General features: G+C 36.9%; 2 protein-coding genes across 2 annotated transcripts in view; one reads left to right on the top strand and one right to left on the bottom strand.

Annotated features, from left to right (window-relative positions):
* The window catches only part of Fng (Fringe glycosyltransferase), a 119832-nt gene extending 95338 nt beyond the window's left edge, over window positions 1–24494 (bottom strand). Inside the window, exons 1-4 of the mRNA XM_071718338.1 lie at window positions 23490–24494; window positions 15844–16083; window positions 7532–7580; window positions 2470–2572 (exon numbers count right to left, since the gene is read on the bottom strand). Of these exons, the coding sequence (XP_071574439.1) occupies window positions 2470–2572; window positions 7532–7580; window positions 15844–16083; window positions 23490–23789 (692 nt within the window). The 5' untranslated portion in view covers window positions 23790–24494. The remainder of the gene's footprint in view (window positions 1–2469; window positions 2573–7531; window positions 7581–15843; window positions 16084–23489) is intronic.
* Window positions 19129–21753, top strand: LOC139779864 (uncharacterized). Its single transcript, XM_071718337.1, has 3 exons — window positions 19129–19302; window positions 19390–20574; window positions 20669–21753. The coding sequence occupies exons 2-3, from the start codon at window positions 19530–19532 to the stop codon at window positions 21370–21372; spliced, it is 1749 nt and encodes a 582-aa protein (XP_071574438.1). The 5' UTR covers window positions 19129–19302; window positions 19390–19529; the 3' UTR covers window positions 21373–21753.
* Window positions 24495–25476: the final 982 nt, after the last annotated feature.

Raw genomic sequence — 25476 nt, 5'->3', positions numbered from 1 at the left:
AGAGAGGAGCTTCAGTTTCAAATTTACGGTAAGTTTGGATCAAAATGGAAAATCGGTTATATCAAGTACTAATTAACTAACAATAAGTACTAATTATGTATTAAAATATATAATATACTAAATATATTAAAAATTCCTTATAAATTCTCCAAAAAATAGCTTAAACATTACAAATATTTAACAGCGAAAAAATACAAAATCAAAACTAAATAAAAAGAATATCTTACGATCTTATTAAGCTGCTGTAACTTTTTAAATCGCGATTAAATCTCTAGACGAGTGGACGGTATCGTTAATTTTAATTTATTTATCAAGTTTCACATCAAATTCAAAACAGGAAGCGAGCTTTCCTCGTTCGAAAGAGAAAAAAAATAGTAAATTAGTTTAAATTTTTCACGTCAAGTTTGATCTCATTTCTAATATCGAACTACAAAAGCGGCTATGATAGTAGATATACATATATCAATCTCATAAAGAAGGAGCATTTACTTCCTCCCCAAGAATGTATCTATAATCTATCTATCCACTCAGACATAATCAACCGCACAAATCTCCGACGTGGAATCGTTAATGTTTCACCTCGTACGTCCGAAGAAACTTGACGCGACATGCCATTGTACGCATTGTTCGTCGTGAACACATATACGGTCACATATACTCACGAGTATAGATACGTCTTATCGAAAGAATATCGAGTATTATCGACATACGGCCAAATAGCGGATCGGTAATGGAGACCCGGACGTCTATTCGAAGAAAAGAGATACGTGTCTGCCATGGCACCGGATAGTCCCGACGTCGTATATAAAGCCTGTCTTCACCAGCGATATTTATTTGTCCGGATGGCGATACGCCGGGTGTCCTGCGCTTCGGGGCTTATCGGATCACCCGACGTGTCCGAGATCGGATAATTGTTCCGAGAACGAGTCGCGATAGGGTGCTGTTCCACCCCGTGCGAGACAATTGCGTGGATAATCTTATTAGTGCGCTAAATGTAAGGTATACGAGCGAGATAAAGTGCAGAAGCGGATGCGAAAGAAACTTCCACTTTATCGCTAGTCTTTACTTTAGCAGAGAAGCCGTTTTAGTTTCCGGGATACCGCTATCCGATACGTTAGGTATAGGCTCTATATTACTACATATCACGATATGTGTATTGTGTATAATGGTTTATCACATTACTGGATATAATAATAACAGTCTACAGCAAGTTTTATTTTACGCATATAATGCGCTATTTCTGTATCAAACTATACTTATTATGTTGTTTATGCTTAGAAAAAATCTTCTCTAATGCTCATTAAGAATATCTAGAATTTAACCCGATAGATGTGATAAAACGATAAATACAAGGTACAAGTTTGTAATTAATATTACCTACTTTTTCTAAAAATTCACAAATGATATGTTTTGATGTAGCAAAATTTATTTGAAAACAAAGACAAAAATTTAATTTTTGAATTTTAATTGCATATTATGTGCATGTATTATATTTATTAATGCACAAAATAATATTTTATAATTTGCGGTTTAAACAGATTATTTTTTATTATTATTCTCAAAATATTGTATTAAATAACTTTTTCAAAATCGATTATATGATTTAAAGATAAAGACTTCAGATTATAATCAAATATAATACAAATATCATGTGGTCTACATCGTATCAAACTAAAAGAGAATCACACCGATTAATAATGATCCATAGCTCTTTACTATTCCGAAAAATCGTCCAACGCGGAAACATAAATCGTTGATCATTACCTCACCATTGGCGAAGGAAATATATCTAAATGTGCTCCTACTTACAAAGCAATAATAATCGCGCTGTTTATAAATAACCGGCTTTCATCGAAGCAAGCACGAAGCACGACCCTTAGCAAAAAAAAAAAGTTGAGAGAAACGCGTTAATCCATAAATATTTACATACCACTAGAAACGCGCAAATTGAATAACGTCTAGAAACTTCGAACAAGCAGAAATGTAAATTTTAATAAACGATGAGCATACCGATGACATAAAAGATATAGAATCAACCTATTGAGTCGTTCGACATTAATTATTATCCGGTAAGTAATAAGAGAACGCGATATATTCCAAGAATATCATTGCGAAAATATAGTTATACCACATAGTATAATACGTTCGAAATCTTATGCGATTAAACTTTACTGTATTAGTAATATATAGAAACTTTAACACAATATTATACTATCTTTCACATATTAAGATTTAATACAGATATACTTTCAATTATATTTAATTATATATAATCATATTATATTAATAATATACATATATATTACTAATTACTGACGAAATCAACAACGCAGAAAACTGAGATATCTATAATGATACTATTAAATTAATACTATTAAATTGTTTGCTGTGCTTGTATTAAAAGTTTCCTAATATTATAATATTCGTGACACATTTGCTGAATTTTTAGAGACTGAAAATAGTACTCACTTTCGGCCACTGTCGAGAAATCTGTCGAATTCCACCGACATCTTACAACAAAGGGCCCGCCGATTGTGCGAGGATGAGCACTTGGTGTTGATCATGTGGCTGTCTGAAAGCAAAGGAAGAGGGCTGAATGTAGGGTGGGCGTGCAATTAATTAAGAGGTTAATAATCATCCTCGTGAGCCGCTGCGGCGCGGCGGCGGTCTAATTAATTCGAGCTGATGGTTCTCGCTTCTTCAGGAGCGAGAACCATCCTTTCGGAAAGAGGGTGTATCGCGATCGATGATATACGTATACACGGAGTATCCCCTTTGTCAAACAATCAAATCGCAAGTAATTCTTAATCGTAATCAAAGATAATTATTTTAAATTAAATTATACGTAAAAGAAATTCAGAGTGAAAATCCGTTCGCAATCCGATCCAAAGGATCACTTCTAACATCCGTTCGCAGCTTGTGTCTCGGTCGTAACTGACTTGCTTATAATAACATGCACTAGCACTCGATTACAGGCTACAAGTCACATTGGCACGTCGCAACACATAGAAAAACAATTAATTTCATATTTACAATTTAGCCAACTTACGAAAAAATATATACATAAGGGAGAGTGGGGAAATTGCAAACACCTAAAGGGAAAGTTAAATAAAGTCAATGATTATTTATCAATTATAAAACCTTATTTTAAATAATACTCCAGTTATTTGACTTTAAACTACAATAATTAATATTTATAGATTATCAACATAAACTATAATTTTAAACAAAAAGCAAAACCGGCGGGTAACTCCGAACGGCAAGGGTTTTGCTTTAGAAGCAATTTAAATAAAAAGCAACCAAATGCCGTGTAATCAATAAATAATTAAGGTGATTGGGCCATCAGAGCATGTCAAAGAAAAAAATCTGATTAAAAAATATGTTATAAAGAAAACCTAAATACACTTAAATTTGCAATTTTGAGAAGATCTGACGTCTAGTTTTTGAGATATTAAATCTCAAAGTTGGCATTTTTAACATAGGTTTTACGGGAAATTGTACCGGAAACACACATTTTTCGAGGATTTCACTCACTATCTGTAAAGAAACAAGTTCAAAAAACTGAAAATAACATTATTTGATTCTTCTAGCACTTGTTAAGTATAAGGCAAAACGACGTTGACGTGTAATAAGGCCAAAAATTCAATCAAAAGTTGATGAATCGTCGCGTTTCTTGTCGGCCTTTCGATCAGCTGTACGCGACGTGAACATGTGGCAACGCCGCGCCGTGTAGTGTTTTCTTTCCACAGCACTATTCTTTTGCAAACAAATCTCCCGTTATCGCAATTGTTTGTTATCTTCCATTATTTTTCAACATAAACACAATACATAACCTCACTCAAACACATGGCACTGGCATGATAGCTGTCTACAGCGAAGAGATGCAATGTCGCGACATTGCCGACATTTCTCTTGTATGAATGTCAACTGAAGTCAAATCTTGAACTGTTTACATTTATCAGTAGATGAATTGATACATGATCGAATGAAAAGTTACATTATAAAACTAGTAATTATACAAGTGTTTAGAATATATGCATAAAAAGGGTTTTTCTTAAAAAAAAATTTAGACCTTATATCGACTCATACGGTACTTAGCCCAATCACCTTAATCGAATTAATTTCCTGTAACTGGTATTTTCTGTGGTGTCATTGCGCGAGATCGAGATCTCCCGCGCGAGGTTCTCGGCATCCACACCTGAATAAATCGCGCAGGATGGATCGAGTTCGAGTCAGGTAGAAACGGTAATGAGAAATGGCCGATGCGGAGGTGCAAACCGGTGCAGAGCGCGTGGTGAGGTCAAATGTCGGACGGTGCCCGAGGGTTCGCGTGCTCATCCCTCCTCCTGCGACCTTCCGTACCCGATATTATCCTCCTCGGGACCCGCGTCCACCCACGCTCCTGCCTCCGCTGCTCGTGACTAATGCGTAGCCCGAGTTATGAGCGAAGCACGAAATAATATCGAGTTTATTATAGAAACGTCTTATGCGCGCTACGGTAATCCGCGCGCTTTCATCTTTTCCGTGCCCTACGACTGTCGTATATGTTGTTCAACTTTCGTTCACTTAAATTAATCCTCAATACCAGTACTCTTTATCTCGCGTGTGAAAGTTCGGTAATTGCGATGCTTTCCCTTGACAATTTCTTTCCTTTTCTTTCTTGTCGATCTTCGAAGAACGACAGCGTTATTGTCCAGATGACCGAAATAACGGCCGAACGAGAACTTGCTCTTCACCTCGTCCACTGACAATGAGCATCATTCACGTTCCTCGGTGCATCTTTCCGTCCTCCCTTGGCCATTTCTCATCATCCGCTTTCTCCGCCTGCTCGTCATCTGCATCCGCGCCTGAGGGTGCAATTGGGATGCGCTTCATAGTAAGGTTAGCAATGATATCGCCGATCAAAATTCGCCGCTGTTATTATCTCGAGTATTATAAGCCTGTCTGTCACTAACTTACATTGCGACTGAAGCAAACGATAAATCCGATTTCCATCATATTACGAAAATTTGCTTCGATAATACGAGTAATAAAATCTTGATATAAATTTTATTTTAAAACTGCACTAAAAAAATATATTACTTCATGCAAGAAAATATAATTTTTTAAATTTATTTTCCTTAATTCAAAGAAGTATTAGTTAGATTCGAGAAAATATTCTAAACTCAGAAAAATGTTTTCTCAAATCTACCCAGTACTTCTTTGAATTAAAGAAACTAAATTCAAAGAAATCTATTTTCTTACAAATAATTTTTTTTCCAGTGTGGTTACACTAAATTTCAATAACACTTAACAAATTTTGTATAATAGAATTAAATATCAAAGAAAATAATCAACGTAATTACATTTGAAGTAAAAGCAAAAATATTTCTATTTTAATCCATTAAAGTTAATTAAGAACGACTGCACCTCATATTTCTTATGCATATGAATTAATTTTCGAAAGAGAAACATAAATAAAAACTAAAAATAAAAAAATGCAATTAATTCAAACAAATAATTTAATGTAACTTTATGTAATTAATTTTAATCTATTTTAATAATCAAAACAAAATTTAACAGCTTATTAATACGATTATCGTATATTTATTCCAAGAACCTGATGACTAAGCTTTAAATTTCCATATCTAGGGAGGTTATCGACGTGATCGATTGATCTATCGATCATTACAGGATCTCATGTAATTTGCTTGCGTGCAGAGTTCGCAAACCGGTCGGTCTAGCATGTATGTGGAATAATATCATGGAACCTATCGAAGTAACTCGCACATGTGCCCTCTGCTTCTTTCGACACATCGATTTCTCTTTATTGGACACCCAGTGTCCACTCAGCAAGTAATTATCCAATACGTGTTAACGCGCGCTGCGATATTAATTAAACGATATGATTCCCAAATAAAAGGACATCTTTAAGCGAAAGAACAAGATTGGCCAACATAGATAACGAAATAATTTTGCATCTTTCTCGTTTCAAAAAATACAATTGTCATATACGTAATAGGACGGAATCCAGAATGTCGCGAAAATAAAACTGCAATCAAAGCTCTATTACAAAATATACTACATTAACTTGATTGTTTTATTTAATATTTTAGTCGAGAGGTAAATTGAGAAGTAAAATATGCAATAGCAGATTTAGCAAACTCTTTAAAAATTTTAACTCAGGTAGCTTTTAATCGATCCAACTGGCACATGCTACCTGCGTTAAAATTTTTTATTTTTCACTGGCGAATCAAACTCATTGTTTTTGTTTTTCAAACTCTTCAAGTTTGCTACAAAATTAATTTAGCGTATCTAGTTCGCTTAAAAATTTTAGATAGATCGCATCTCGTAATATTAGATTATGAAATAGTAAAACAAATGGAAATTATATCGCACTTTTTCGCTGTTTCGGTGCCCTCGATTCGAGGACGCCTCGAGTAATTGTCCGAATAAACCGCACCTTAACCCGACTCTCTGAACGGACGACCGAGACGCGGATATGACTAAACTTTCGAAATGATTGACGAGGCAACTCGGCTCCTACGAGCAAACGAGACAAGCTCCCGCACACGCGCCTGTTTCGCCAGCAATTATCGCATAAATGAGGGCGATCATTAAGGCCCGCCGTCGTAATTATCTGTGTCTTGTCTTACATAGGGAATATACGTACTTCACTTGGGTTTCTTTTTTAATAGAGCCATTTGTACGGGAGATGTTTAATACGCTCTCGCACATCGACAGGTGTTTTCATGACTTCGAGATTGTTGGTCAACGTTTACAACATCCGTTATTATTCACGTAAACTTTTTCTTTGTAAAATTGCAATCGGTAAAACCGTAACGCATGCTATGTAGTTAGAAATACGAAACTACCCCGTGTTTATGTTATTGTAATCGCGTTGCATACTGAAAAAATCGATAAATCGATAATTCTCTACGATGAAAAAATAAGGGCGATATTGTCTTTGGAGGGCACCGGTTAAAATAAAAGAGAAAAGAGGAGAGTGTTAAACTTGATATAAACGCATCGCTATATATTGCGCGATAATATTGTAATTTAAATATATATGGTAATTATTTGATGTTACACTCTCGTCAAACGACAACATAGTTTTGCTTTGAAAAATAAGGATTCTCTTAATATTTTACCTCGCGTTTTTGGCAAAAGTCCAAACGTGACGACAGACACTGCAAGCGAAACACAATTTCATCTTATGTAGCTTTTACTATTATACCTACTATAAATCTTAGCAAAATCAAAAATTAATTTATAAAGTAGTAAGACACAATTTATGTATTATCATACAACCATCCCAAAAAATATAACTTTCAGTTTAATTAATAATTATTTCATATACTATATTTAATTTTATTTAACTTATTATTGAAATATTGGACTGTATGTATTAAACGTTGAAAATGTATTTTTAAAATTTTTAAACAAAGTTAGAAATCAGTTTACAAAAATTTGAATGAAAAATACGAATAATTAGACAATCTTTTTTTATCGTGCAAGGATTAGTAGCAAGAAATTATTGACAAGTACTCACTGGTTTGATTTTGGAAGTAAGGGTCATCTCTGTCGGTGAAGAACCAGGTCTGCAAATAGAAACAAAAAAAAATTCGTTATATTTTGATTATACATACGCGACCACCTTTCGATTATACCCGATGCGGCGCAATAATCACGCTACGGCACGTACGCGTTCGATTGTTTACCGCGGACCATCCAGCCAAACGCAACACGCATCGATCATAAATTTCAATCCCTTTCTTATCCCTTCGAAGTGGATCGCTCCATTCGCCAGTTATATGCAATAAATCTTATCTTATAGCCTTGAAGCACTTTGCGCCACTACGATACACTTCTCTCTCATTTTTGTATTCGCGAGATAGAAATCATAACAAGTTTTGAAAACGAAACGGGAGATAGAAACATGCACTCATTAAGAAAAGTATCATATGTAAATGTTTCGTTATAAATATACGCGCGATACCACAGAAACGATATTTATATATAGAAATCACAAGAAAAAGCAACTCTAATCCTAACTCGCACTGTCGCATATACGTAGAATATTCTGTTTCCGCAACTACAAAACTACTTGAAAATATAATCAACATCTTCTAGTTACGGACTGTAAAATAATATGTATGTTGTAAATTAAAATGTCTTCGGAAGAAGATAGATAAATCTTATTATTAGAATTCTCTTTTGCTTTAATCGCTGTCTAAAGTAAAAAAGTAAAAAAAAAAATGCCCAGAACGTATGATAAATGATAAAGTGGCATACTTTCAATTAAGAACTATTCAAGTTTCTCGTGTATTTCGTCGCGCTGGAAAATTTATCTCGGAGCACCGCGAGCTGAGACTTCCCATTTGTATCTGTCGCATCTCTCTCTCGCACACCCTTTCCTTGGCACTTGCATCTGGACTCGTACGTATCGCAGCGTCGTTACGTTACGATCGGCGTACGCTACACGTGTTAAAGTAGTCGCTTATTTTTAGTTCCCAGGAGGAGTAGTTCCCTTCAGGAAGTGAACGAGCAAGAACAACCGAAGGAGGAGGTGTGGTGGTCCAGACGTCAGAAGCATTGTCCCGATGATTTTCACGCAGCGATATATCGCGTCGGTCCTATAAGCGACCGGGAAAACCGAAGAAGAAAATTTCACGAAAAAATGCGATGCTCGGTTGCGTGATTTTACATTCGCCATTTCCACCACTAAAGCGGTACGTTAACAAAATTCCACGAACGCGACTTGGTAGAGAATTTCGACGCAATTACAGCATATCTCTATAAAGGCATACCTAATATCTCTATAAATTTTATATCGGCCGATCATTAAATGCACGCTGTACATGCCGATGCTCGCGTTCTGTTTCATTAATTAAAATAGAATTAAATCGCTTATATTGAATTGATCACACAAAGCATTACATAAATAATGCGGGATTTAATCAATGATACAATCTCTGAGAACAAATTTAATCGACCACATGTGTATCGGGATTATGCAAGCTTCAAGCAGAATAAACTGCAGTTGCCTCAATAAGTTCGCCTGCATATCTCGATCGGATGTAGCTATAGCGGATATCCGTGGTGCAACGTGACAAACGTAAAAATAGCGCGTGTATAAAGGCTCTACAATTGCAACACGTTTATCTGAGGCATGCGGATAGAGAAAAAAGGGAGAGAGAAAGAGAGACCCTGAGAACTCGTCAGCGTTCCCAGAAAGAGAACATGAATATCCGGCAACGAATGAATGTCGTGTACAAAAATAAGAGACGGGTGTATCGCGATGACGTCAGTGGCACCGGCGTCGCATTACATCGACATAATTGCATTAATCCCGCACGTATGTCATACTTAAAAGAGCCGTCGTTAAGCTGATCTTCGAGCTTTTCCCGGGAATTCGTCGAGCCGTCCCGAGTGTTGGTTATTCCGCTCGTATCGCACGGTATCCAACATTTGTGAATGTGTCAAGAGCGTAGAATCATATTAAGACTCGCTCGTTACGTCTAATTAGACGAATTTGTCCTAAAAGCGCGAAAGGAAATTTAACGATTGCGTTCTACCTACGCGAAACAAACATATTGCCTTCCCCATAACATTGCCAATTTCCATAAAGAAAAGAATAAGTCATAAAAAATGTTTACGAATTTATATACGAATTCCCTATTAAGATAAATAATAGCTTGATTAATGTAACACTGAGCTTGATTAATATAACACCGATGAAACGCGATAACTTCTGACATGTAAGACAAAAGTTTTATAATTAATTAGATATGCCATTAATATATCGAATGGATTGTGTGCTACAATTATTCTCGAACACGGATGATAAATAAGTAAAAAATGAATAAAATCCAACATAAATATATTTGACGCTACAAAAGGATGAATATATTTTTGCGTGCGAAATCTTTCAAAATTTTAGTTTTTTTATGTCTAATCCTGTTTGAGACGTACGGGATTTTTACGTAATCTTCAATCAAAGAGAATTGGATAAATACCTATCGTTTGGCGATGCCGATGGTGCCGGTAATGGTTGATTATATCGCATTGGAGGTCAATTGAAAATCGCAGCCCTAGCAACTCTCAGCGCAAATAAGAGCAATGGAAATTAAGAGGAAATAATTTGCCGAAGCGCAGTGAGCTCTCATCGGCGCGCCGCGCTAAATTGCATCGGACCTTTTAAGACTTGCTTAAATAACCAAAGTAATCGACCAATTATCCGAAGCCAGTTTCCGACCGGCGCGGGTCGGCCTTCGACGATTGGGGGATTGCAGTATCGGCCGAGTCATTCTAAGTAACGACACCCGACTTTGACCCGCGATCAACCCTCGAGATCTCGAGGGGTTCTTTTTATGAATCACGAAAATTTGTACCTAACCATGTGTGTCCACACCTCCGCTTAATAACACGATAATCGAACGGCATGACCATCAAGTTTAAAGAAAGGCGCAAGAAAAGATTTCGTCGAATTTTCGGTCTCAATAAGGGTTACAACTAAAAAAGCTTAGTCAAAAAAATTTCGAAAAAAGTATAATCTTTATTAAGCATAAAATTACCGAAATTTGATTGAAAAGATTCCAAAGAAAATGCTTTTAACCACTCTTTTGGATTGTAATTTGGAAGTAATGGAAGCTTATTAATTTGACATTTCATTGTTCAGACTTAATAACAGATATTGCAAAATCATAACAAATAAATTTTGGATATATTTTGAGAAAATATTGACTCAAAAAACTGATCGAATAAATTATTATCAGAATCAGAATTAAAAATTCTTGAACATTAAGATAGTATAAAAAATATTTGCACATACATTATGCATGTAATCTTTACTGCTATTATAACAATCCAGATTTTGTAACAAGACATAAATCTCAATTGTTTTCTGGATTTCCAGGCGGATGTCTAGAGAACGACTTAAACGAACGGATATTAACTACTTGATCCTATTACATGCCACGTAAAACACCGAGCCCATAAGAACGAGAAAAGAAGTAGGTGGCGAGGTGTATAAATGTGGCTATTAAAGGTCATTAACAGCGTCGTAAGGTGGTGGCCGAAGGGGAGAAAGGGGGCGAACATGGGGATTGCGTCAACAATAAATGCGCAATCAATGTTCCTCCTCAGTGGAGCGCATTATTAAAACGCATTACTTGTGATATACGACGTATTAATAATCAAAACATTGCGACCTATTGCTCACCTCTGTCCAATTTAGGAGAGAAACTTAACACTTCGACAGCGAGCTACTGCACGCAATACTCTTGTTTTTCTTTTCTTAAACCTATAAAAGCTTATTTTAAGACTCCAGAAAAGAGTTTTAACATATATATACTAAAGACAATAAAATTGTATTCTAAAATTGAAATTGTTAAATGCAAAATACCATAAGAGATTATTAACTGATTATATAAATAACATTTATATATAATTTTCTCTTTATCACAGCTTCTAAGATAATTTCTTTTCACATATAGATAACGTTATTAGTCGCAATTGATTGCATAATATTTACAAGTTTTGTAAAATAATTAGTTTAAAAAGACTGTTTAAATATAACTTATTGTTAGATATACTTAATTTAAATATAATTCATACATTTCGTCAAAAAGTAAACAAGTGCCATTCTGCATTTCATAATTTCAATTGGAACTTAATATACTTTTTTACTCCATGCTATGGTATCAATCTTCAAAGCTCATGATGCATTTACTTTCATTTTTGCTAAGACTGTTTTGTGAAAAATTAAGGAAATTTTGGGAATATCCACAGAAATCGATCTACATTTTCCAGACTCATTGCTCCGCAAATAATTTTGAACCTAGGCAGGTGGCTGCAGGGTTTCTACCCAAGTCTATTATCTTCACCTATATAAATCAGGTACCGTAAATTGGATAGTAAATTTCTAATCTCGTAAGGAAAGAAAGAACAAGTTTTCTAATCGTTCAAAATTATTGATTGATTTTTTCATTCGCAAAATTCTTCATCTCTTTCGGATACTCTTATTTCACCGTTTAAAACATACGTGAATTTTATACGGAAAAAAATGATATGATGCACACAACCAGAAAAATTTAGTTGTAAGCAACCTAGCTGCATCACCTAGTTATCTTTGAGTAACAATTATGTGTATGGTTGATGTGACTTATTTACTTTTATATGTCAACTACATGAATGTAGTTGCGCGGAATTTGGTTGCCACAACCAGAACTTGGATGGACTATCTATCCGTATAGTTGCGTCAATCGGGATGAGGCAGCGATGTCAGAAAACAAAAGCGACTCGCTATGCCCCGCGCATACATTTTCTAGCGTAGTGAGTCATGAGTCGCGTTTCTCTGCACGCGTTGCAACGTGTTTATAGAGCGCATTATCTAGTATCGCTGATACAAAGACTGGTGAATATAAGTGAAATAAGTACGGTGAAAAGTGTCAAATATAAGTGCAAGAGTGTATACATATCGTGCTGACTGAGGAGTTCGTCGGGTCAACTTATTTATCAGTTTCTATCATTTTCTATTTCGTCCTTATGGATGAGCGTTGCAAAATTGCGTTGCAACGTATGAAACTGTCGTACCTTATTGGATTATTTGAAGGTATGTATGATTAAAGGTCGATTCAGACATAACCGTGCCATACCCGTACCGTATCCGTACCGTGCACGGACAGAAAAATTAGACAAGGATTTCTATTGTCTCCATCCTTGTCTAATTTTTCTGTCCGTGCACGGTACGGATACGGTACGGGTATGGCACGGTTATGTCTAAACCGACTTTTAATCATACATACCTTCAAATAATCCAATAAGGTACGACAGTTTCATATTTACATAACCATATCGTATTTACAATATGGTTGTAATTAAGGTGTGATAGGGATTTATACTTTTATACTACATCAAGACATATTATCTAAGCCAACCAAATGGTGTAGTTGCCATAACAATATTTGTAGTTGAAGTATCAAGAAATATCAAGAAAATAGGTTGGTTGCAGCAACCAGGTATCGTCACTGCTGCAACAATAGTCACTCAACAATTGCTCTGTGACTGCAGCAAACACATAACTGGTTGTTCCGTATTTTACTATTGAATCTGGTTGGCACAACCAGATTTATGTGTGAGTCAACCATACTGTTTTTTATATATAAATTATAAGTGTTTAAATAAATCATCTCTCTTTTACAAGTGCACCATTTCATTAATTATGCGCTTAAGCTGCGAATTAAGCTGCGAACATGTAATCATTTGAATCGATACTCGTTTACAATATAAAAAAGTTCCTTTATACAATTATAATCTTTTTTTTATACGATATTATATGCACCGAGTGCATCGGATTTCAGCAACAATACGTGAGAATCAATAATATAACCCCGATCTCACACACGCAAATTAAAGAACGATCGCTCCAGCCGACTCGCAGGATCGTGGCGTATCGTTTAATTATCGAGAAAGAAACAACGAAAAAGGTGAGTTCGTTGAGAGTGCTCGTGGGTGGACTAAGTCGGCTAACGCGGAGGTCGTCAGGGTCGGAGGTAAATCGTGAGATCTTCCCACGAACCACAAACCGTACACACAGCCGTACACAGACTTTTATTATTCTCATCGCACTTTTTCTCGCTCGCGTTGCGGAAAATGCGTGCCGACGCGAGTCACAGGCAACGTGCAACGCGAGCGTACGCGTGGAAAAAGCGTGAGATCGACGGGAGCGAAGAGTAATCCAGATACGAAGCAAATTAAGACACCGCGACACGTCATAAGAATTACGAATGCTGCTTTCATTGCGGACACAATTCGGATAATCTCATAATCTGTTTCAATCCTTATTCCTCGAAATCATTGACGTATATATATTACGCATAAATCCTTATCGATTCTTAATTCAATTCATCTGAAAATTCAGAGCTTTGTCACTGTATATAAATTGTATTCTTGTAATAAATGGTAATTGAAAGATATGAAAACAAATATGTAATAAATTTTTTGTAATGACATTTATTTTTATAGATATGTATATTCTCATTTTTATAACTTGAGGCTTAACTTGAATATAGCGATATTAAGTATAAAAAAATTTAATAACATTAAACTGATCAAATGGAGACTTAGAAATTTATAATATAAAAAGAGTGTTGCAATTATACAATTGAAAATTAAGACTCGATAAGAAAATATCCAATTGCTAGAAATAATATAAATAATATATAGATAAATGCGCACAATAATATAGGTATATAACAATATATACATAATATATATAAATAAATGAATCGAGGATATGAAATGAAAAATTAGAAAAATGAAGTCAAATCAAAATGTCAATAAACAACGCGAACAATAAACGCGAGATAATGTACCCATAACTGAATTCGGTGAAGTTTGTTCCCTGAAGAGTGAAGAGCGTAGAGGAAATCAACCGAGATTACAGGAAACGCGAGAATTCGTGCAAATCCAGGTAGTAATTACCTAGAGGAACGGTATATTAACCCGGCGAAGTGCAGAAGGACGCGGAAGCCGAGATGCACGAGTATTTTGTTTCTTTATCCGACGCAAGAATCATCACCGGCATATGAGAAATTCTCAAGGTTCTTCATTAGTATTAATTATCAAAAAATGCTTGTTCGTTGTCCTACCGATTCCTATCAAGTAACTAGACAATACTCGATACGTACTCGATGTTTTTCAATAAATAAATGTGTAAAAATAAAGATATATAATAATGCGCATATGTACACGTAATTATTTATTAATTTAAATCTGAATACAAATATGTAATTTATACTAATGAAGATAGCATAATTGCCGTGCGCTTAAAGAAAAAGATTTTAATCTATTATATGTATATTTATTATAGTTTAAATGGTATTATAGTTTAAATGGCCCAATCAATTTAATTTTGTAGCGACAACATCGCGTAAATTTGGCGAGGAATATAGCGCCTCTTGTTTTCGCAAGGTACGGACGGCACCGGCGATATTATTCGAAAAGGCAAATGAGAAATTGTAGAGAAAGAAGAGTGGAACGAATCTTATTCCCACGGCGCGAGAAATCGTGAATTCACGCTGATCATCGGCGACACGGTCTACGGTAAATACGCGCGAATACGCTTCGATACCCTTGGATAAGGCCCAACGAGTCGTGTACAAAGTGTGGCCTATTCCGCCCCGCAAGAAAGCGCGTAGATGAATCTCGCGATGATGGAGACATCGCGATAAGACTGTGCGTGCATTTATCACATTTTAACACGATTAATTCTTATGGTTCTCATCCGCGTCCTCTGTTCTCTTTACGAGTAATAGCGAACAAATAGAATCGAGTAATAACGAATAATATATTCCTCAAAAATAATTTTTTTTTAAATACCACGTAATTTTTATCAGAAAAAATATTGCACCCGTGTAAAAACTAACTTTGACATTAAAAATATTACTAAATACATTTAGTAATAAGGAAACATGTCTAAATGGAAAATAAAAAGCGGTTGTATTTAATTATACGTTATTAATAAGTAGATTCGAGGTAGTTCGAAGTTTGCAAATGCTGAGCGACATCGAAAATTCGAAATACACACAACTGTTTATAAAGCAAGTAAAACTTATCAAAAATGGTATAATAAAATTAATGTACCGTTATGAATGAAACAAATATAAAGGATACATAATCACATATCAGAAGGTAACCCAGTTATTGAACAACAGTCTCAGAAAGCTTCATTATTTTCAGGCGATCGCGCTATATTCGTAACGAGGTTGTCGGAGCACAAGAAACGGGGTGATCGAGCGACGCTAATAAATCCGGGATATCGGCATTTCACGGCGATCAGCGCGGCTTAAAGAGGCTCACCTGATTCTTGGCGAACTGGAACCACGTATCGACGATGGCCGGCAAGCGGGAGTGATGATAGTGCTTGGTGGTCTTCACGCTGATAAACACGTCGTCGAGATTCGTGGCGAACGGTGCCATAGTCGCCGTCGCCACCGGCGGCGTCACCGCCGACTCCTCGCTGATTAACTTTCTCAACGCCGGCACCTCCACTATCACGCTTCGGCTATTCACTTCCGCCACGTTCATCTCGTCGACCCACTGCGACACACAATTACCAGAATATATTATTAAAATGAAGAGAAAAATGCGTGAGTTTCTCCTGCGGTGGACTTTCCTCGGCGCGCGGCGCCAAGAGGTATTGAGAAAGGATTGAAAAATATTTCTTACGACATCCAATTACTTTCATGGACACGATGTCGTTTAATAAAACAGGATGTCTCTTATTAATATTAACAGAGTAATTGATATAATATATCGAGATAGCTGATTATTATGAAAATATAATTATAATGTTCCACATTAACACTTAATTTGTTGCACCGATTTGGATTCGATTTTTTCTCCACAAAGGTATAAAAAAAATCATTTTTCTATGAATTTGTCTATTCTTAACATTAAATATCTTCACAATGTTTCTTTGAGCTTTAATTTCGAACCCTATAAAAGTAAAATCTACTTAATATTAATTGAGAATGTAATTTTGTTATTTAATTTACGCTACTCTCTCAACCAAGTTTGTAAAAATGCATTCACTTTTAAATGTTAATTATTCAAAAACTATCAATGTCCGAATATTTTTGTATACCATATGTCTGTGACTAAAGCATTGATGTGCAAAATGCTTCCGTAGACATTCACGTCATCAGTTTCTCAGGTAAACATTGTCAAAATTAAGTAAATAATAAAAAGCTATAACTGAACCTAGATACTTTTAACGCGCATGATCTTACCAAAAAACGGTATCTTTTCTCTTTTAATATAATGTAACTTGAACGAGTGTGAGTAAAATTATAAAAACTATCATATCGCTTATTTGCTACAACGATATAACTGCAAAAGAATGGTGAGAACTGAATGAAGAGTTTATATATAGTTAGGTATTTTTATTCCTCTACAATCAGTTATCCTACACTAAAATAACATTTAAATACAATGTTACAAAATTTTAATGATTCAAAACATTCTGATTCAAACTCATTTTCTATAAAACTTTTTATTTGTTGAATTGTGTCATTAATTGTTGCAGCAAATGGACGATATATCGCAGATTTATTTTAATTTTAACCACGGAATGTATTAAATGCAAGCTCTCTTCTTTCTACATTCGCTCAGAGACAAATCTAAAACTTTAAGGTAGATACTGCGTTGTCGTGAGTCAAAATAGAGCACTCGAAAAAAAATTTTTATTAATGTATTAAAAAATGTATATTTGGTATCACCTTGTTCCGTGCAACTTCTAGTCTCCAGAAATGTATAATAACACCATATAATTAATCCCAGATACAGGTAATTAATTAAAAACGAAGTGTCTTACACGCGGGTACCAACTTCACATTTGTCAGAACGACTGTAATAAAAAATCTAAAAAATTGGGTGCAATATAGTCTTAAGGTTCTCAACTATCATAATAATGATAAAAAATGACTTTCTGGAAGTTTTGGGTCATTAATTGTATAAATAACTATAATTTTTATCGCATCGAAATTACGACCGAAACGTGGCAACGTTGCAATATTTCGAGATTGGTAAGACTGTTAACCACATGTTGACGTGTTGTATACTATGTGTTACGCGCAAAAATATGACGACGCCGGCTACTCGTGTCCGCGATAAAAACGGCCAGTTTTCTACGAAACGAAAAATAAAGTGGAAAGAAAATTTGAGTATAGCATGTAAGCGACGAAAAGTGCAAAACGAAGATCTCTCCGATTGTATCCCCGAAGGCCGTCGTATCGTTGATGTGGCAAAATTGGCCGAAGAAATGTGGTGCCGAGACTGCGACGTGGCACTGTCATTTCGATACGTCATACACGAAATCAAAATTGGTCTTGCGAGTATCTTTACGATCAAATGCCACGTGTGCTTACTGTTACATACCGTGCACACTTCGAAATGGCATTACCGAACCGATACATGCTCCAGACAATTGAGACAATACGTTGTAAATGTAAAAAGTGCTATTGGTAAGTACATTACCTACAATCTATATGGAGCCGGTCGGTGCATTATTAGGTCTTCAACTTATATAATACTTTTGTCTAGCTATACTCGATTGTGGAATTGGTGTGACTCATCTGAATACCATTCTATCAGAATTAAATATTCCAAGTGTGCATGACACGTCGATTAAGAGGTATGAACGATTTGTTGGAAAAAAGATCGAAGAAATCGCCAAAGAGAGCTGTCGTGACGCATTACGATTGGAAAAGGATTTAAGTGAAGTAGCTGAAGGGTAAGATCATATAGTGTTGATTGTCTATATATCTCCAATATATATTTCCAACTTCTTGCAAAAGATGAAAATTTACGAAGTAGCAGTTAACGAAAAATAGTTAATAGCAGCTCAGTATTTCCATACATAAAAAATTGTAAAAAATGTAGTCATAAAATTATTGATTCCATAGTTGACACTAATTATCAATATTTTTAGGTTATTCGAGCATCGCTGAGAAAAGGAACGAATGATTACTGAGTATTATATGTAATAAGATACTTATTCCATAGAAACAACCAATTTGCTGTGTCAAGTAATACAGATTTTTGCTCCAGCATTTATTTCCAGTCCGCTATTGCTATTCTCGATGGTTCATCATTGTAGGGTTCGCCAACGCCACTGTTCCATGCAGTTACTCTTCATTGGTTATTGTTATTGCCACCACTCGGCTTGATATTTATTTTCCTAAACTAATGTGCATGCTTTCGATATTGCAGTTCTTCGAAAAAAAAGTTTTTTCAGTCATGGGAGGAATTATCGCTGCTATAATACCCTTAGTGAGCATTGCTGTGGCAAAGCACAATTTTCCTTTTTGCATGATTTTCTTTTTCCTGTATGAGACATCTCAGCATGTCCCTATATTAAATACACCCTCTGGTTTGAGAATTATTAATATTGCTGATTATGGTTTTGTTGTTATTTATCTTCCTCTAATTTTTTAAACATTTTCTGTGGCACTTTTTATTTGCATTTGCACACAATTTATATATGAAGGGCACGTGAACTGTATGCATTTTTACTTCATGCTATCCTGTTTTATTCTCATATTTTAATCGCATTTTCCTTTTTGTTTCACACCTAATTCCCCAGTTTTAAAAATGTGGCAAGTACTGTAGAAAGTACTGGCGAACCTTCTACATTCGGCACAACTGACGAGCAACAAAACCAAAGGGAATTATCAAAATCTCCAACGAAAATAAAGGTTTCGTACGACGCTGGATGGCAAAAAAAAGGATCTGGACGCTGTTACAATAGTCTCACCGGTAATTGATATTGTGAATTATCTAATGAATATGTATGTCGCTCATATAGGATATATGTACATGTTTCCTCGTGTTTTGGTGTTTCAGCACATGCAATAGCGATAGGGGCTAAAGGTGGTAAAGTTTGCGGTTATGCCACTCGCAATAAACGCTGCGTACTATGCGAAAGAGGGCATTCACCGGATGACCACGATTGTAGAATCAACCATACGGGCAGTTCGAAATCAATGGAACAGAAAATGGCTGTGGATATTGTCACAAAAAATCCGATGCTACAAGAGGAGAATGTACAAATTGGTACAATCATAGGAGACGACGATTCGTCCACTATCGCCAATGTACGTCGCGAAGCACATCATGCAGTCGAGAAAGAATCGGACAAGAATCACGCAACGTGCACCCTCAGCAAGGATATGTGGAAACTAAAAATTCCGAGCAAAATCATTGAATACATGAAATATTGCTTCGGTTGCGTATTGCTGAAGAACAAAGGAAATGTCGAGAACGTACGAGCTGGTCTTCTCAATATCGTTCCGCATGCATTCGATGATCACGAAAAGTGTGGCATGTGGTGCGCATATAAGGAAGATCCGACGAACTATAAGCACCGGTTACTGCCTGGAGGAAAAGGTCTCACGGATCCTAATATGAAGGCCTCTCTGACTGCAATTTTCAAGAAATTCGCTGCTAATGCTGAAAAACTTGCACCGTGTGGATCGACTCAGGCGAATGAAGCATTTCACACGATAGTCGCAAGCAAAGCGCCGAAATCTCGACATTATGGGGGTTCGGAATCTAATGATTTTCGTGTTGCAGCCGCGGTTTGCCAAAAAAACTACGGTACGGCTTACGTAATAAATATCCACGAGAAACTAGATATCTCCCCAGGAAAAAACACGGCAAAGTTTCGAGAAAAAAAGGACAAGATTAAGAAAGCTCTGCGAAAATCGGCAAAAACTGTTGAGGCAAAAAAAAGACGACGATCTCTTTTCCAAGGACGACATGCAATGAATAACAATGCAGAAAGTAGGGAGGGCATCACGTATTCATCTGGATGTGGGTTTAACGCAATGGTGGACGTTGATAATCCAATCTCTCTTCAGAACGAAGGGATCCCCAATGACAGCATTCTCGTATTTTTTGATCTGGAAACAACCGGTCTCAACAGCACTTCTGAAATCATCCAAATATCAGCGAAACGTGGTCCAGAGGAATTCGATGCATATATGCTACCAACTCACGAAATTTCTCGAGCGGCATCTATTGTTACTGGTACGGTTTGCTCGCGAATAATACTAATCATTGGTAGGATGAAGCACCCGTCACTTAGTAATTAATGTATGGATATTTTCCTTGTGTTTTTTAGGACTAACAGTCGAAAATGGGGAGCTGAATTTACACGGTCAACAAGTAGTGACGACACCACGTAGAGTTGCGATGTTGCGGTTCTTAGAATTTATAAAACCAGGTCCAACAATTCTCGTGGCTCACAATGGCCGGCGATTCGATACTCCTATGCTGCTCAGAGAATTACAGAGTCTTGGTCTCATGGTCGAATTTCGAGCAATCGCTTGTGGCTTTTGTGATAGTCTGCCTGTCCTAAAAAAAAAACTTCCCGAACGAGTGAAAGCTAAGCAGTCTTTCCGCTTATCGGTTTTAGCGGAAGAATTTATCGGAGATAACGCTTCTGCCGGCGCTCATAATGGGGCTGTCGATGTAAGAATTCTGGAAGATATTATTCGAGTTGTAGGTATAACCGACGAAGAGCTTCGCGGTGAGAGTATATCTATTGAGGGGATTTTCATCGAAGAAGCGCAGAACGCAAAAACTAAGTTAAATAAGAATTCGTTCGACTGTATCAAGGAAGGCGTTTCAGCAGGCATGAAAACGAAAATGGCAAAAGCTGGTTTAACATTTAATCATTTAAAAGAATCATTTTTGGAAGGCGGCGAGGACGCTGTAACAGTTCTCTTAGCCTCAGATGTCAACGGACATCCTCGTGTCACGAAAAATAAAAAAGTTATTCAACGTATAATCACGCAAATAAAGAATGTCATAGAGAACTCGTAATTACAGTTGTTGATTATTTTCATGCACCCTTAGACTTCTTACTCCTTCTAAACCGTCTAAAGCAAATCCAAAATACATGCAAATACATTTGTGGGGGCTCATTATCCTAATAAACTAAACAATATACTGGGTAATTTTCATTTCTAGATTAAATTGATATTTCGCAAATAAATTTCACGCTTATACTTTGAATTGCGTCAAAGCATGTTGAGAGCTTCTGATTATTTTGACATCTGCGCCGACTGTGAGGTTAAGTGCGGTCCGCGCTGTTGCCAAGTTTTGATGGCCGACTAGCCAGAGCTTCTCTGTTAGCTACATTTTGTTTGCTTTAATATTGAATATCTTTTTATTGCAATGGTGAACTAACGTTTTTTTTTTTTAAATCATTCGTAATAGTTCAATTGATAAGATCTTCTGTTTTCCAAACCTCAATCTTTTTTTAAAATACTCGTAAAATCTCGTGAATTACGATTTTGCACGTCGTTCACACATACCCTAATGTAAAACTGACCAACTTTGAATGCTTATATTTCCGTAATTACGTGGTAAAAAATCGTGAATTAATTTCTGATCACGTATAATGCCCTATAGAATAACATAGTTTCATGCCAATCAAAAATCTTTGTTTTCGCTGATGCAGTATCTACCTTAAACTTATCTGTCGCATCAAGGGTAAGTATGCGGCGGCGACAACCCGACATTTCAAGCAGGTTGTGCCGTAAATTTCAAGATTACATCTACATGAGTCGTTTACGTATTATTTACGTTATGTTTAAACGAGTCTTTTTCATAGACAATATAAGCCGTGTAAATTATTATAAATTGAATAATTGATTGATTTCTTTAAACTGTACTTTTGCAAACAGTCCTACAAAAATAAAAAGTAATTTTAAACTAGATTAAATGCATTTCAGTTATAATTTATTTATTAATTGTACAGTGATATAAATTAAAGATGTATGATACTCTAACACATATGTAAATGCAAAAATATTATTTACATTGAACTGTGAGCTTTTAAACGACAAAAAGCAGTATTTAATGCATAGTTGCAACGCACAAAACATGCATGTAATATTTCTTTTCTTTTTTCATAGAAAAAACCGAAATCTTTAAAATCATTGTTAATTTCTTAAGGTAATTTTCCTAAAAATTGTGCCCAAATTAAATAATAGTAACTAAAAATAAAATTGCAAACAAAACATAAATTTCTGATATTTCTGACAAAATAGAAATGTTCGATGATCCGTAGATTATTCATCGTTTATATGTCACGTTAAATTATTTTGCGGACAAGGTAAGAGATAGCATTAGACAGTAGACACTATATAGAGAATTGTGAGTTTACCAAAGATTGGTTTATAGAATGAGGAAGAAGTAATAGATAAAATATGGAATAATGAATTAGATAGAGCTAAAATAAAGCGTCGTCTACAATACACGGAGTAAGCGTGGAGTAAGGAGTAAGAGTAGGCAGGTGTAAGCATTATAGCCTGTTGCGTCCTGATTGGCCGAGCGTAAGTGTAAGAGTAAGAGTAGGAGTAAGAAATAAAATTAATTTATTTCGCTTACGCCCTTACGCCAGCTCTCTTAAACCGAAAATAGCCTTTTTAGGCCTACTCTTACTCCTTACTCCACGCTTACTCCGTGTATTGTAGACGACGGTTAAAGGAAAGGTGTTGAAATAATTATGGAAACAGAAAGAGGTTAGAGTAAGGAAGAGTAGATAGGAGTAAGTACTAGTAAGTAGTATGGTTGCATAAAAAGTATGAGTGAGTTAAATTACTTTGTAAACCAAGTCCGCTTCTCGGCATAAGTTGAAGTTAATAAAGATTAATTGACATGTCACATTAAATTAAACGTACTTTATTGTATACACTTTACATAGTAATGTGCGTATAGATCATTACATTTTAAGTAAAGACCCAACCCTTTGATTTTGAGTGATTTCAAGCGACATATGTATACGCCAACGTTGTCAGTCGGATTCAAACGATCTCGTTCGACTCGGTTTTGGCTGGCGGGCGAACGCAGGCGTCGCAGGACTGACGTCCGCGTCGCCGGGACAGCAGGGGGATCTGGGGAGATAACGCGACGATAACGATCGTTCTAATTACCTGGCGCGGTGCGACGGCCTGGTAGAGGAGAATCGTGGCGTAGGCGGTAGCGATGACGAGCGCCAGCGCCTGCAGGCCACGTCTCGTCGTCGGCAGACCTCGTGGCATCATGCCCGGGCCGACGGCAACGGCGACGGCGAGCGGCGTACGAGCCTGGGGGCTGCTAACGGACTTGCAGGGCCACGGGCCCCCACGTTCCACCACCGCGGGATCCGCGCAACGATCCTTCGGGCTCATCGACGACCGCGCCGCTCCGTCGCCACCCTCATTTCGTCCCGCGAGCAAAAACGCGCGGACCATTAACAATTCGACACGCCGGCGAGCGCGCGTTATCTCGCTCTCGCGAATCCGCGGGCCTTCCCGCCGCGCAGTCACGTGATTACCGCGCCAACTTCACGTCGTTCCCCGAAGCACCCCCTCGCGCGCTACTTCTCTCCCTCACGCGACACTCGGATTCTCGAACGCCTCGATCCTCGATTGTCCCGTCAATCACCCTCGCGCACAGTCACTGGCGGTTCACGTGGCACCATTGTAACATTTTGGATTTCGTGTCAATTCGTGTAATCGACCGATTCGGAGCACGCGCACACTTATCCGCGCGAACGATGGAATCCGCGCTTCGCCGGCGCTCCGATTATCCCTTGATATTCGACGCACTTCATTTCGGAATCGAGTACCGGTCGTGAACTCGTCACGAAATCGACCCTCTAAGTTCTAATCCATACAGAACGAGATCCATGCGTTAAGCGAGAGAAACGCATCGATGTAACATCGCGCGCGCATTTTTCCGGACGTTCGAGCCCATGCACCGTTTTTCCGTCTCGTCGAACTCCGTCCGTTTGGCCGATCGTCGACAGCCCGCAGCCGTCAACGTACCGAGAGACGGGGTTGGGGAGAATAGCGATCCGCGGGTGACGGTGACGGCGTGACGCGAAACACAATCCGATTCGATATACAGCGCGAACGCGTCCACTGTTACCCGACGCACGACGGACCACCGACTGATCACACGAGCCTGACGAGCCGTTGCCGTGACTACGCTGTAAACATCGCCATAGCAGGCTGGCACGTCGCCGGCCGGGGAGGGGGAGAAGCGGTGTCGAGTGCCGAGCCAAGCCAACAGGCGTGCGGCCGCCCTTGAGAGGGGATAGATCGAGAAACGCGTACACACACCGGCACACCGCTTTTTCGAACGTCACGCGCGACGGAAAATATACCGAAAAAAAAATATTTTTTTAAATAGAACCGACTTCAAAAAAAGCTCTAAAAGGTATTTAAAAAATTTTAAAAAAATTGAAAAAGCTTTAAAAAGTATGAAATAATTGAAAGTATTAACTTTTAAGAATCCCTTTCAATTTTTTGAAATCGGTGCAAAATTAATAATACTTTTAAGAATTTCTCTCAATTTTTGAAGTCGGCGCCAAATTAATTTAGTAATTATTAATTTGGCGCCGACTTCAAACAATTGAAAGGGATTCTTAAAAGTATTATTAATTTTGCACCGATTTCAAAAAATTGAAAGGGATTCTTAAAAGTTAATACTTTCAATTATTTCATACTTTTTAAAGCTTTTTCAATTTTTAAAAAATTTTTTAAATACCTTTTAGAGCTTTTTTTGAAGTCGGTTCTATTTTAAAAAAATTTTTTTATTTTATACTTTTTTAGTGCTTCATTAAATTAATATGAATAATTATTATCGCATATTTTCTTACTGCTCCGTACCCTGATATTCTAGCGCGATTTATGTACTAAAAACTGGGGGGGGGGGGAGGATTGCTCTATTAGGACAGTGAAAACCGCATTTAAATCCGTCCAGTAGTTTTAGAGAAAATCGTGGACATACATACATACACGCCGAATATAGAACCTCCTTTTTTTTAAGTCGGTTAAAAAGTGCCTTTCGGTATGCGAAACGTTTCTAACGACAAGCATACGGGCGCGTACGTGTAAATATATGTTATATTATTCCATGCGGTGTTAGTTGATC

The sequence above is a fragment of the Temnothorax nylanderi genome, unplaced genomic scaffold (genome assembly GCF_030848795.1).
Source record: "Temnothorax nylanderi isolate EJ_2023f unplaced genomic scaffold, tnyl_v1.0 TNYL_tig0246_pilon, whole genome shotgun sequence".
Taxonomy (NCBI): Eukaryota; Metazoa; Arthropoda; class Insecta; order Hymenoptera; family Formicidae; genus Temnothorax; species Temnothorax nylanderi.
Note: the sequence above shows the minus strand (reverse complement) of the source record. Positions and strands in the feature narration are given on the sequence as shown.